This window comes from Sinocyclocheilus grahami, unplaced genomic scaffold, assembly GCF_001515645.1.
Source record: "Sinocyclocheilus grahami isolate Dianchi unplaced genomic scaffold, SAMN03320097.WGS_v1.1 scaffold1493.1, whole genome shotgun sequence".
NCBI lineage: Eukaryota > Metazoa > Chordata > Actinopteri > Cypriniformes > Cyprinidae > Sinocyclocheilus > Sinocyclocheilus grahami.
Genome location: NW_015506672.1, coordinates 138021 through 152635, shown reverse-complemented (window position 1 = coordinate 152635; position 14615 = coordinate 138021). Strand labels below are relative to the sequence as shown.

The 14615-nt window shown below is 42.5% G+C and overlaps 1 protein-coding gene across 4 annotated transcripts in view; it reads right to left on the bottom strand.

Annotated features, from left to right (window-relative positions):
- Positions 1-14615, bottom strand: part of LOC107570695 (collagen alpha-1(XXIII) chain-like) — a 128111-nt gene that overhangs the window by 11187 nt on the left and 102309 nt on the right. For 3 of the 4 annotated variants that reach the window (XM_016256952.1, XM_016256954.1, XM_016256953.1), the window contains 17 exons: positions 11213-11239; positions 11041-11067; positions 10506-10559; positions 10365-10427; positions 10195-10230; positions 10029-10103; positions 9899-9934; positions 9753-9797; positions 9589-9678; positions 9451-9504; positions 9311-9367; positions 9166-9189; positions 9009-9077; positions 8849-8911; positions 8721-8747; positions 8592-8645; positions 6090-6176 (listed from right to left, as the gene is read on the bottom strand). In XM_016256952.1, coding sequence (XP_016112438.1) covers positions 6090-6176; positions 8592-8645; positions 8721-8747; positions 8849-8911; positions 9009-9077; positions 9166-9189; positions 9311-9367; positions 9451-9504; positions 9589-9678; positions 9753-9797; positions 9899-9934; positions 10029-10103; positions 10195-10230; positions 10365-10427; positions 10506-10559; positions 11041-11067; positions 11213-11239 — 888 coding nt within the window. Of the gene's footprint in view, positions 1-6089; positions 6177-8591; positions 8646-8720; positions 8748-8848; positions 8912-9008; positions 9078-9165; positions 9190-9310; positions 9368-9450; positions 9505-9588; positions 9679-9752; positions 9798-9898; positions 9935-10028; positions 10104-10194; positions 10231-10364; positions 10428-10505; positions 10560-11040; positions 11068-11212; positions 11240-14615 lie in introns of those variants that run through there. The other variant, XR_001607070.1, reaches the window with a different exon arrangement.

Genomic DNA, 14615 nt, shown 5'->3' with positions numbered 1-14615 from the left:
AATTGCAGGACATGTTTGATAATAAAACGTTGAAAGCACAATCCGCACAAGAGACACTGTTCCTCAGGCTGAAATGTGTGTGCGCACCACGCTCCAAAATGGACAAACAAATTACACTTTGAGCTTCGGGCGCATGTCCAAACGATCAAATACACACAAATATGTCAAAATGGCCGGCTTGGAGAGTATTTACCTGAACACAGTTTATGTCTTAAGTGGAGGAGAACAGTTGGGAGAAAATCCGATGTGTGTCAATATATTGTTTTAAAGTGACAGACTGGCGCTTGGGCCATCAAAATGCAAATCTGCTCTTAATCTGAATAACGTTATAGCTTTAATAAGCATTAATCTATCAATACATACAATGAAAACTTTGCACTGTTCATTTACATTTGATTACTTTTAGATTTCTTTTGTAGACTATTACTTACCTGAACAGTAATGTTAGTAGAACTTAATGGAAAAATTACAGCATTGTTTATTTCATTTCATTTGTATATTTGTTTTATTGTATTTGTCAGTTTGTTTTACTTTGTTTCTTTGTTCATGTTCTTACTGTATCTTATGTGTAAAACACAAAAAATGCCTGCACACTGGTGCATTTACAAATTGATGTTTTATATTAATTTAATTAAATGTTTATTTTACATTTCAGAATATAAAGCGATGTTAATTCAGCTCTTAATTTGTCATATATATATACACACATATACATACATACATACATGTATGTATATATATATAACAAAAAGTACCAATAAGAATACCGTTAAAGTACCGAATCGTTAAGCAGTATCGATAAGAGTAGTAATACCGTTAAAATCTTAACGATACCCATCCCTACATAAGACCAATAAAAAAAACATTTTTAGTGAATTGTTGGCCTTCTGGAAAGTATGTTCATTTACTGTACATGTACTCAATACTTGGTAGGGGCTCCTTTTGCTTTAATTGCTGCCTCAATTCGGTGTGGCATGGAGGTGATCAGTTTGTGGCACTGCTGAGGTGGTATGGAAGCCCAGGTTTCTTTGACAGTGGCCTTCAGCTCATCTGCATTTTTTGGTCTCTTGTTTCTCATTTTCCTCTTGACAATTCCAGGTCTGGTGAGTTTGCTGGCCAGTCAAGCACACCAACTCCATGGTCATTTAACCAACTTTTGGTGCTTTTGGCTGTGTAGGCAGGTGCCAAATCCTGCTGGAAAATGAAATCAGCATCTTCAAAAAGCTGGTCAGCAGAAGGAAGCATGAAGTGCTCCAAAATTTCTTGGTAAACGGGTGCAGTGACGTTGGTTTTCAAAAAACACAATGGACCAACACCAGCAGATGACATTGCACCCCAAATCATCACAAACTTAACACTGGACTTCAAGCAACTTGGGCTATGAGCTTCTCCACCCCTAAACCTGTAATGGAAATACACATTTTATTACATACATATATGTAATATTGAATGTGTATAAATTAAAAAGAAAACAAAATATCAATGCTGTAATAAATGGTATTTATTACTACTATATACAATGAACTTTTCATGTCAGCAGGCAATATTCCATACAAAATATCCCTGCAAAATAACTGCATCACTATTATAAGCAATATTTTCATCAGTGTTCTATCAGCTTTTACATACTTAAATCTGCATATTTACCTTTACAAATGCCTATTTTTAACCTTTTTAGATGTATGCATCATCTTACATGTCAATATACAAATAAGAAATGTTGAGGGGAAAAATGCATACTTTTCAACAAACTTCTCAACTGAACTACCAGTAAGTGACGGTAAGTCACTTAATGAGTGAGTATTGAGTCATTCATTCAACTGATTGAGTGTGTTATCATGCTGGTATCTTAAGGACTTTCGTGGACAGCTGACTCCTAAAGTTTTTGATATTCTTCATATCCTGTGTGGTGGTCAGATAAGTTTAAATAGATTTTTACCTTTTATGGGGATTTAACCTTTATAAAGCCAATTTTATATAAGTGTGCATTATCTTTTGAGTCAAATTCTTAAATTTAATCAGTGAATAAGAATAAGACATTTGGGCTGTTACCAAGCTAATTAAATCAGTATCAACAAAATTCATCTTTGCAATCCAGACATAAGCTGCATCTGAAGTGGCATTTAGATGTTTACACGCTGTTTAATGCAGAACATGAATGCATTTAACCTGCAGTTACAAATGCATAAATAATGTTTTGTTATATTAAACATAAAACTTTGAATACTGATATTTGAAATAATTTAAATGAAAAGATACTTTAAATGTGAAATTAAAACCGCCAGTAGGTGGCAGTAAGTCACTGTTAATAAGTGAGTCATTGCGACTGAACCGAATTATTTAAACGGTTGATTCATTCGGGAACGAAACACCGTCATGTTGCTCAGAGACGCGAAACAGCGCTGTGGCTTTGTTTGTAATAATTTTTGTTGGCGAAATAGCACAGAAATAGCGCAAAAACAGGCAATATGGTGTCTAAAACGTAAGTCTCTTAATAAAACTTCTAGTTTATTGAACTGTTGTAAAAAAATCAATATCACATTTGTATATAGTAATTTTTGGAGAAAAAAAGGCACTCTTCCGTGTGAACTTGAGTATACATATACACATTTTCTGCCCCCATGTCTTGAATTTGTGATCATTCTGAATGTATTTTAATAGACTGAATCATGCAGTGATCAGGCAGAGCGCACTGCAAATGCGCACGCGCACTAGACTTCACGTAATGCGTGCACTCTGTAGGTGTTTTGAATGTTATTGTTTTTTGCGTCGTGAGAATATTGAGTAAAAGAGCTCACTTGTCATGGTGTTATTTAACTATATCATGTTATGAATAAACGAAACATTTGGAATTTTTACCTCAGTGTGTTTCTTCTGAATTTATGTGTGCTGTCACGCTCATTTGTTCTGAAGTCTCGAGACAAACAGAGTGAGCCTCAGCAGCGCGAGCTTGTATTCTGTATTCTGCTAACTTACTGTAATTCTCTCTGATGACGCAGTAACTTACCGTGGGGAAGAAAACATCTTCAGTCTGTCCAATGATTGTAAAGTCATTAAGGTCCGTCAGACTGAAGATATTTTAGTGGTAATGAGACCAAAAATATTTAAGACCCATCGAATCCGAATTTAAGACATTTTAAGGACCCGCGGACACCCTGTTCCCTTTCAGTCAGTCACGTTCTACGTTACGTCAGTCGCGTGAGAGCCCAATCACCTTCGAGTGTAAATTAAACAAGCCAATGACATTTGGCGTGCGTGTTTCGCCACGCGCACCCCGCCCGCAGCGCGGGTATAAAAGGAGAGCGCGTGCAAACGCACATCAGCTTTTCGCTTCGGAGCCGAGCCTTCTCAGGACGAATCTCCGTGAGTGTTTGGAAGAAACAGCTGGCGTTGGTGTTACGGCGCATCAGCAGGGGTTGCCATTCAGTGCTGCTCATCTTCAGCGTGCTGCAGCTGCCATTCTGCGGTCTCGCCGCAACCTCCCCTGGGCGCTTCAGCGCTCTCTCTAAAAGAGTGTTTCCTTTTTTTCCTAAAAGAGCAAATGTCTAAAAGAGCTCCACGAGCGACGGGTGTATTTTTAAAGATGGCTTCCCGCTCGTGCGTTTCTAGATGCGGTCGTTTCCTGCCTCCATCTGATGGTCATGATCGCTGCCTCTCGTGCCTGGGCTTACAGCACGCTGAAGCAGCACTCATGGATGAGTTATGTTCTCAGTGTGGGAACATGAACATCGTGACGTTGCAGTCTAGATACCTCCTCATTAAAGGGGGGGGTATCCCCCTTGCCATGAAGCATGTCGCACCACCTGGTGCTTCCGGACGAGTGTGCTGGGTCCTCGGACAGGGCGGGGTCCAGCATCTTGTGTAGGACACAGGCAGAGGACAGGATGTCGATCGCTGCATTGGAGGGCGAGCCGAGAGTGTCGGGCTGCACTGGAGGCCTCCTCCTTCTCCCGAACGCTCGAGGCTGGATGATTGGTTCCTGGGGGCGCAGGCCGGCGTCGGCAGCCGCCTCCGGTTCCATTCTTCCCGGAAGTGCATGAGGAGGTTACTAAGTCTTGGAAGGCACCTTTTTCTGCCCGAAACAGACTTGGTGCCTCCTCCGTCCTCACCACCCTCGACAGGGGGCGGTCCAAGGGTATGTGGACATCCCTCCGGTTGAGCGCGCTATTGCCATGCAGCTCTGCCTGCAAAACGCCGCCGCCTGGAGGGGTAGTCCACACCTTCCGTCCAGGGCCTGTAAGTTCTCGTCCGCTCTCGGCTAAGGCTTACAGTGCTGCTGGACAGCCTGCTTCCGCCCTGCATGCCATGGCCCTCCTGCAAGTCCACCAGGCCAAAGCGTTGAAGCAGTTGCACGAGGGTGGTGCTGACCCAGGTGTGCTGCAGGAACTGCGCACGGCAACGGACCTCGCGCTTAGGGTGACGAAAGTCACCGCGCGGGCCCTGGGTCAGACAATGTCCACATTGGTGGTCCAGGAGCGCCACTTATGGCTGACCTGGGCGGATGTGAGGGAGACCAACAAGCATCGCTTCCTGGACTCCCCGATCTCCCAGGCCGGCCTATACGGCGAAGCGGTGGAAGGCTCTGCCCAACAGTTCTCCACCGCACAGAAGCAGACGGAGGCGTTCCGACACATCCTGCCCCGGCGGTCTGCTGCTGTCCGCACCCCACCGCCGGCTGCAGCCCCTCTGTCTGCTCGTCGCCGAGAGTGCCCTCCTGTGGCCTCCATCTTCGCTCCAGCTCGGCCGCAGCAGCAGCCTTCACAATGGCCGCAGCGTGGAGCTGGCCGCAGGAAAGAGGCGCAGCCTGTCCCCACCCCTGCCAAGCCCGTGAAGAGTGAGGGCGGGCGGCGTCCCTGGGACGGGCGACCCGGGGTTCTTGGATCCGGCTCTTCAGGAGATGGTGACCGCACCACTCCTTCCCCCGGCGGAGGGCCGGGTGGAGAAACCTTTGTTCCTGTTTTTTTCTGTTCCGCCGCTGGCTACCCAGCCAGTGGTGCCCAAAACGTCAACAGAAGAGTGGGTTCCTTTTTCTCCGGGTTCCAAGAGGGCGAGGATGCCAGTGCGCGAGACCCAGTCTCCTTAACAAGAGGAATATGACAACTGTAGCCAAATTCCTTGACACGTTTGTGTGTGGTGGCTCTTGATGCCTTGACCGCAGCCTCAGTCCATTCCTTGTGAAGTTCACTCAAATTCTTGAATCGATTTTGCTTGACAATCCTCATAAGGCTGCGGTTCTCTCGGTTGGTTGTGCATCTTTTTCTTCCACACTTTTTCCTTCCACTCAACTTTCTGTTAACATGCTTGGATACAGCATTCTGTGAACAGCCAGCTTCTTTGGCAGTGAATGTTTGTGGCTTACCCTCCTTGTGACGGGTGTCAATGATTGTCTTCTGGACAACTGTCAGATCCGCAGTCTTCCACATGATTGTGTAGCCTAGTGAACCAAACTGAGAGACCATTTTGAAGGCTCAGGAAACCTTTGCAGGTGTTTTGAGTTGATTAGCTGATTGGCATGTCACCATATTCTAATTTGTTGAGATAGTGAATTGGTGGGTTTTTGTTAAATGTGAGCCAAAATCATCACAATTAAAAGAACCAAAGACTTAAACTACTTCAGTCTGTGTGCATTGAATTTATTTAATACACGAGTTTCACAATTTGAGTTGAATTACTGAAATAAATGAACTTTTCCACGACATTCTAATTGATTGAGATGCACCTGTATGATAAGGAATTTCAAAAGCTCTGGTCTATGCCAAGCCACTGTGAGAGTCAGATCTCATGGTTGTGGACAAGGGAACCCCAAGCACCAGGATGGAAACATCGAAATGATGTGGGCACACACAAGAAAAAAAATACTGTACCAAAGGGCAGCGGGCATCTGATGGAGCCCTTGCCTCCCCACCATGTTCTCTAAACCCACTGGTGTCCTGTCAGTGAAACCCATCCATGTCAAATTTGATCAGTTGTAAATTCTTTCAATACATGCACATGAAGCTGACTTTGCCATACACTTGCATTGAAGGGATTTACAAAAAAACAAACAAAAAAAAACATTGCAACAACATTCACATGGTTTCATGACATACCACAGGACAAGGCTGATCAAGCCCTGGAGGTCCTTGCTCTCCCTTCTGTCCTTTCAGACCTTTTTTTCCTATTGAGCCTCTCTCACCCTGCATGTAGAAGTAAAGAAGAGCACAGTGGAAAGGTATGGTAAAAAAAGGAAACTATTTTGAAAAAAGCTGGCCAGATTGTCATTAAGAAGTTATTTTAAAATAATATACCATATGTAAGGGATAATGTACATCCAGCTGGTTGTTATCGCAGAATAACCCCTGACGTCGGGGTCTTGTATCACTCTGAAGGGGGTTATTCTGCAATATCAATTGGCTTGATGTACATTATCCCGCTTATTAGATGGCTACTTGCCACATAAGTAAATAATTAGACACAAAATATTGATTTGAGTTGAAGTATTTGAAAGCTTCCGTGAAGACAGCAGTTGCGAGCAAGTGGCAAGTTCAAACTAGACGGACATTTAAGGGAAATGATGCAGTCATACCACTTATTACACAACATTTCAACACATAAATAATTATGGCAATAAAAGATATTAATTTAAGACAAAACTGTTTTGTTTTGACAAAATCTTACCAGTATGTTAGTCATCTTATAATCCATTACCAGGGTTGGGGAGTAACGGAATACATGTAATGACGTTATGTAATCAGGATACAAAAATCTAGTAACTGAAATCCGTTACAGTTACATCAAAAAACAAAGTATTCAGATTACAGTTACATTGTGTAAAAAGTGGGAATACTATAAGGATTACATTTGTTTAATTTAAAATTAAATAAATTAGTATTTTGACGTAACGCTATATATTTAGCACTGTTTCATCACAATTCTATGTTTGATCAATTTAGCCTTCTCAAATCATCATGACTTGCCTAAAATAAAATCTATAGATAAAACAGTTCAAGCATATAACAATGTTTAAACGTTAAACCTAGATAGGCCTAAATGTGCGCTGTATCCAGTAGTTTGTGCGGAGAGTGCAAGCTAAAACGCATTTTGCAGGACATGGAGGCGCCAGCGCGATCACTTGCATTTTTATTCAGTGGATACGCCGTCATTTTTGCTCATAAAGGTAAGAGTAATACATAATTCGGAACTGTAACAGGTCTACTTTTATTCGTGTGTACTCACAATATCAAGAAAACGGTGTGCTTTTATAAAATAAAGAAAACAAACATGATGTGCTTTCTGCCATCTCGTCTTGAACAGGAGCGCTTCAAAAAAATTATCCGAAACTCAGTCAATACATGCCTCACAGACATGATAAATATATCTATAGAAAGCTTTAAATTACTACGTAACGCAATAAAACGTAACGAAAACAAAAACTCTCATTATAATCATAATCCGTAAAGATGCACTTCTCTCTAAAGGCGCGTCTAATGGGGATATGGTGAGTCAGGGTCACCAACTTTATCCGACACCGACTCAGAACACTAGTTTATTAGTAAATAATTCAATTATCTCCTTACTATTTCCCCCTGACACATTCATGGTAATTACTTTTGCTGGGGCTTTGCAGCAAGCTTTAGCCTATTGTGTGCATTTGAAAACGCAGATCTCTTCAACAGCACTGACTGCACACATGCTGCTAAACACTAAACACAGTCTAGCCGCTCGTGACAGTCGCAGTAGCACGGTTTCGTGTTGTTCCCACCAGCGCGGCAATTTTTTTTCATCACTAATTGATGGATGTCTAAAATATAAAAATAAGGAGAAGCCTAAAACAGGCCAGAGGCCCGGCCCGCGTCTGAACTATGATAATTGGCCCTAGGGCGTAAAAAAAAGTCGGGGCCCATCTGGCCCGGACTGAAATGCAGGGCTCTAGTTCCTGGTTCTGTTGACACGTTGACTCACGTGAGCCACCTGCTGGTGCGTGCACAAATAACACCCGTCTAAAATATTTATCCTCAAACTTGGGATGAATTAATTACGATGCTTCCTGCTGGGAAAAACGTTTTCATGTCTGGAAATTTCACAGTTATTTTGTTTTCAAAGAGGATAAAGGAAATAACATAGTTGTACAGAACTAGCGGAAAATTAGCCTGAAAATGTAGAAATTAACATGAGAGTCCCCACACCCCAGATCAGTCAATGAAATAAAGAAAGATTGCATTTCGACATGTAGGCTTATTTTAAAATAGACTAATATGTATATGGTGTAAATTTTTTAAAGTTGTGTATAAACTATATTTATTTTTACTTTTACATGTTAAAGAAATAAAATAAAACTAATACTAAACTGTATAGCCACTGACTTACATATGTAACTTGAAGTAATCCAAAAGTAATCAGATTACATTACTTTTATATTGTGGTACTTGGATTACGTTACTGAATACTTTTTTAATGAAGTAATTTGTAACGGAATACATTTTAAAAGTAACCCTCCCAACCCTGTCCATTACAGTGTACAAAACTATTCCACAAAGCCGTGTAAGCCTTATTTAACTCATACAAAAAGTAATCACTGGAAGTGAAAAATAATAATAATAATAATAATTAACCTTCTCCCCTTTGTCTCCTCTGTCCCCCTTTTCTCCTTGAAGCCCTGGGAAACCCTATCACGGGAGAGCCATGTTCAGTAAGAAATGACTTTATATACTTCCATAACTAACAGCATAATGATTACTTACATCTAAACCTGGTTCACCTGGTTTTCCCTTGAAAACAAAACACAATGGCAAAAGAAACAACGGTAACAGGTTATTTGTAGTCATTTTAGGCCTTATTAACTTGTCTTTTTAAGGTACAAAACACTGACCTTTTCACCTTTTGCACCTGGCAGGCCTATCAAGCCATTAGACCCCGGAAAGCCTTGAAGACCCTAAGCACAACAAGCAGAATTGTATCAAACTAGCCTTTTCATATCTCTACAAGTCTTAAAATGGTTTCTGCATATTGGTTTTTGCAGCAAATCTTACCCGCTGCCCAGGTGGACCTCTCTCTCCAGCATTGCCCTTTTCTCCTTTAACTGACTCACCAGGCTCTCCCTGTGTTACATTTAAATTTATGTTAGATTTATGATAAATATTTCATTTCCCATGAACATGAAATTTCAACAATGCTTCAGAGTCTCACCTTGGGTCCAGGCAATCCATATCCCTGAAAGAAATTAAATGGAAAAAAAGTTTAGTATGCTTAGCTTTCCTTAACAATATGCCTCTGAACTTATTTTTTATCTTATCAAAAATCAAGTTAGGAAGTATTAAACTGTATTCCGTACGGCAGGCCCAGGGGGTCCCGGTGGCCCTGGTGGGCCAGGCATAGAGATAATCTGGGCCTACAAAAGAGTTATCAAGATTAATCCAATTAAATTACATCTGGATTACATAGGATTTTCATATAAGTGTGTTTTAAACTCACCAGATTGTCCTTAAGCCTAGAGTCTCCTTTATCTCCCTTTTGCCCTGCTTCCCCCTAAAATGCCACAACAAATAAACATATATCATGATCTTACAAGGTTGCAGTAAACATGATATGTTGATTGTTGGTAATGCTCACTGAAGGCCCTGATAGCCCAATGTCCCCCTTTCCCCCTTTTGCTCCTGCTGCTCCAGGCTCTCCTACATCACCTCTCTCTCCCTTATGGCCCTGAATGAGGCATCAAGCTATTCATTACAGTACACTTGTATAACTATGTATAATCAGACTGTGAATGAACAAACCTGCTTTCCTTCAGGTCCTGGTGCTCCAGGTAAGCCCATTTCTCCCTGTTACAAAGACATATTTGAGATATATCTGAATGTTATAGTGTCACAGCAAATGGTAAATGCTGTATAACAATGTAGTTCAATGTAAACTTATAACTCACTTTTGGCCCTTGCTCTCCTGGAGGGCCTGGAGGCCCCTATTGGTACAAAGAATATATCAATACAAAAAGTAATTATTGGAGATAACAGAAGGGTCTTTACACAATTACCAATTTTCTAACTGAAATGTACCTGTAGAGTGTTTAGTCTAACAGCCAGATCAGCATTTTCTATGAAGCCAGTAGCTCCTTTCTCTCCAGGCAAACCCTGCAAGAGAGACAGATGGAAATGACTGTCAAGCATCTATTATGATCAAAAATAAATATGTAATGAATGAAAGACTTTGTTAAACATTCACCTGGGGTCCTGGATCTCCAACATCTCCCTTTTCACCCTAAGGAATCAGGATTTTGTATTGTTTTAGTATGTGCCCTTACTTAGTAAACTGACCTGAATGCAACTACAACTCTTAAACTCTGTAACTCCATCTTCTCATTATAATTACCAGCTTCTCAACAGATGGCTTACCATCATGCCAGGGGATCCATCAGTCCCTCTCTTCCCCTCAGTACCTGGAGCACCCTTATCCCCCTATATGCCAGACAACTGCATAAAAATTAAGGTTGGCTTTGTGTGTATGAAAACAGAAAAAGGGGGTGAAAATCTAACCTTTTGCCCTACAGGGCCCTGTGGGCCAGGTATGCCATTGACACCATTCATACCCTAAATGAGAAAAAAATGGATATTAATTTTGTAGGCAAATATTGTGCAATGAAAAATAAATAGTAGTTTAATTAACAATTAATCTGTCAAGTAAATCCACAGGGGAACATTTCTTTTGTTTTGGCAGTAGCATGTGCAGTTGCGTGGGGACCAGGAAAGCAATTTCTACAGTGGGGGCCCCACTGGCACCACTTGCTTGTGGCCTCCAAAACTCTAAACATACCCCTGTGTCTTGTTAATCTTTCATCAAAATCTGACATATATATCATTATAGTATTTGAAAGAAACTTACTATTTTGTGGTTTGCTTTAAGCATTTAATTGTACATTACAAATACCACTTGATTTGATATTTTGTTGTTTTGATTATTTTGATATTAATGCAACATTCATGCTTTTTTTAATTTTGGCTGAAGTGTCCAAATTCTTAAGGGACCACTGTATGATTCACATAGGTTCGTAGGCACACACATGTATATTACCTGCATGCCAGGTGGCCCTCTTTGTCCCTGTAGGGAAAATGCACATTACATAAGCCAGTATATAATTAAGATATTACATAAGTCACTCTCATTTAAGCAGCATTACTTTAAATTCCATTAAGTTGTAGATCAATAATAATATGAGTTCATATAAAAAAGTATAACATTTTACCTCATTTCCATCTTTTCCAGGAGGACCCTGTTATTTAGAGAGCAAACATAAGATATGGGTTATATTTAAAGGAACATGTTGTTGACTGTCCACTAAATGCTAGACCTTTTTAGATCTATGATGTATAGTATAACTACTTCAATCTAATCTTTTATTTTTAATCACATCCAGTGAAAATGATCCAAATGTGTCTAAATTATTTGATCCAGATGGTAGCTCTGAAGTGACACACCAGAAGGGTTTGGATCCATTTGCAGTTTATTAAGAATAGTCAGACAATACAGGGTCAAATACCGGCAAGGCAGAACAGTAGAGACAAGGCAGAGGCAGAATCGTGAACCAGGCGAGAGATCGGGGCAGGTGGCTAGTGAACAGAGTCCGGGTGAAACAATCCAAGTCGGGGCAGGCAGATAACAATCAGAGAAACAGGAAACAGTCCAAGATCAAAGCACAGAAAACAAAACACGGGTATAACGCTCGGAAATGACAGCCAGGGCAAATCAGGACTTCGCAAGGAGTTCGTGAAATGGTGTGGCTTATATGTGTGTGTGTAAATGATCGATCTCCGTCATGATATCCCACTGTACAGGTGCCACGAGAAGGCTTCCAGGTAGGATAGTGTCGCTAGAGGTGGCTTGGACCGTTTCCTCGGTTTGGCGTGAGAGAGCGTCGGCCTTAGTGTTCTTGGAACCTGGTCTTTATGTGACGGTGAACCGAAATCTGGTGAAGAACAACGCCCACCTGGCCTGTCTGGGGTTTAGACGTCTAGCCGAACGCAGGTACTTCAAGTTCTTATGATCGGTTAGGACGGTAAACGGGTGAGTGGCCCCCTCCAGCCAGTGCCGCCATTCTTCGAGTGCTAGTTTCATGGCAAGAAGTTCACGGTTGCCCACGTCGTAGTTCCGTTCGGTGGCGCTCAGTTTGCGGGAGAAGAAAGCACATGGATACATCTTAGCGGGGGAACAATGACGCTGAGATAGTATAGCGCCTAGTATTAGAAGCATCAACCTCCACAATGAATGGGTGTTCTGGGTCTGGATGTCGGAGAATGGGGCAGTAGTGAACCGAGTCTTTAATTCGTCGAAGGCCAGACGTGACTCTGGGGACCAATTCAGTCTGGATGTGTGACGTTTGGTCATGGTAGTCAGAGGGAACTGAAACCCCTGATGAATCGCCTGTAGAAGTTTGCAAACCACAGGAAACGTTGCAATTCCATGACTGTCTGAGGTTGGGGCCACTCCAACACTGCCTTGACTTTCCTCTCGTCCATGGCTACCCCCTCCTGACTGATAATATACCCGAGGAATGAGGTGCTTGTTCGGTGAAACTCGCACTTCTCAGCTTTGGCGTAGAGTTGATACTTCATGAGGCGTTTCAGCACAGATCTAACCTGGTGGATGTGTTCCTCCAGAGTGTTTGAGTCAGAGGTGGGGGACTCGAGTCACATGGCTTGACTCGAGTCGTAAATTTAAGGACTTGTGACTTGCTTGACTAAATAAAGAAAATGACTTGACTTGGACTTGAGATCCAGTGACTTGAGATTTGACTTGATTTGACCTTCATGACTCGGCAGGACTTGACTTTATAACAACTCTAATTATTATTATAAATCATTGCGATATAATTTGGTAAACAAAACGCAAGCCACTGAACCAGTGGCAGAAGTGATCCGAGTCTGCGCAGTTCATTACACTGCTCTAGCACAGTCAGGAGCACAGCGCGCCAAATACAGGGAGCAAGAGAATCTCCCGAGATGTTTGGATAAACACGAGGAAAAATTAATAAGGTTGTGTGGCAAAAAATATTTGTTCCTGTCTGATACTGTGACTTGACTTGACTTGCTTGAGGTGAGCCACTGACTTGACTTGACTTGCTTGATTTGTTTGTACTGTGACTTGAGACTTGCTTGAGACTTGATGGTAGGGACTTGAGACTTGCTTCAGACTTGAAAATGTGTGACTTGCCCCCACCTCTGGTTTGAGTAAATCAGGATATCGTCGATGTATACAATTACCCATCTGTCGAGCATGTCCCGGAAGATGTCATTCATGAACGATTGGAAAACTGAAGGACTGTTTGCCAGGCCGAATGGCATAACCAAATATTCATAGTGCTCACTAGTGGTGGAAAAGTGGTTTCCCATTCATCTCCTTCACGGATGCGAATTAAGTTGTAGGCGTTGCGCAAATCTAGTTTGGTGTAGTATTTGGCCTGGCGAAGCTGTTCTAATGCGGCTGGAACTAGGGGCAATGGGTATCAAAACTTAACGGTGATGTCATTGAGGCCGCGGTAATCAATGCATGGCCGTAACCCTCCGTCCTTCTTCTTTACAAAGAAGAACCCGGCTGAGGCAGGAGAAGTTGAGGGTCGAATGAATCCCTTAGATAGTTCCTCGTCAATGTAAAGTTTCATGGCCTCAGATTCGGGTTGAGATAACAGGAAGATTCTGCCTTTAGGAGGAGTGGTGTGATCAATATCACAATCAACAGAACGGTGAGTGGGAAGCTGAGACGCCTTTTTTTGACTGAAGGCGTCGGCGAGGTCTGAGTATTCTGAGGGCAGAGAAAGATTGTTTGGGACTGGAGCAGGGGATAGAGAGGCATTGCTGAAGGCGCGGGTAATTTTTGTCAGGCAATGATCTTGACATCCCATTGAATAATTTGTCCTTCCCTCCAAGAGATAAGTGGATTGTGAGTGCGGAGCCAGGGCAGTCCTAGAATGATAGTGTGATTGGGCGAGTGGATGACGAAGAATCGTATGAATTCAGAGTGCAGGGTTCCAACATGTAATTTGACTTCTTCGGTGATGCTTAAAATCCTCCCCTCTCCAAGGGGCCGTCCGTCTAGCGCCTCCACTGCCAGGGAAGAGTTACAAGGGGTCAGTTTTAGTTTGTGGTGCTGAGCGAATTCATATGAGACAAAGTTACCAGCCGCTCCAGAGTCTAATAGAGCGGTGGTGGTAATTGTTGTGTCATTAACTAGCAGTTTGACTGGTAATTTTATGCTTGAGGCAGGGGTGGTCATGCGAGTATTTAGACTCACCGATCGGGAACTGGGTGAGGGATGAACTGGGCAGGAAGTCCTCATGTGTCCCGCCTGACCGCAGTAGAGGCACAGTTGATTCTGCATACGCCGTTCCCATTCCTCGGGGGTGAGGTGAGTGAATCCCAACTGCATGGGTTCGGCTCTGCTGGTGGTTTCTGATGTGAAACGAGGCGTGGCTCGGGCAGAGCATCGAGAGCGGATCAGATTGTCTATTTGAATAGTAAGATCAATGAACTCACCCAGGTTTCTTCCCTCATCCCGGCAGGCCAGTTCTGACTGTAACTCTGAATTCAATCCTCTCCGGAACAAGAGCTTCAGTGTGTCCTCCACCCACACAGTCTGAGCCGCGAGAGTGCGGA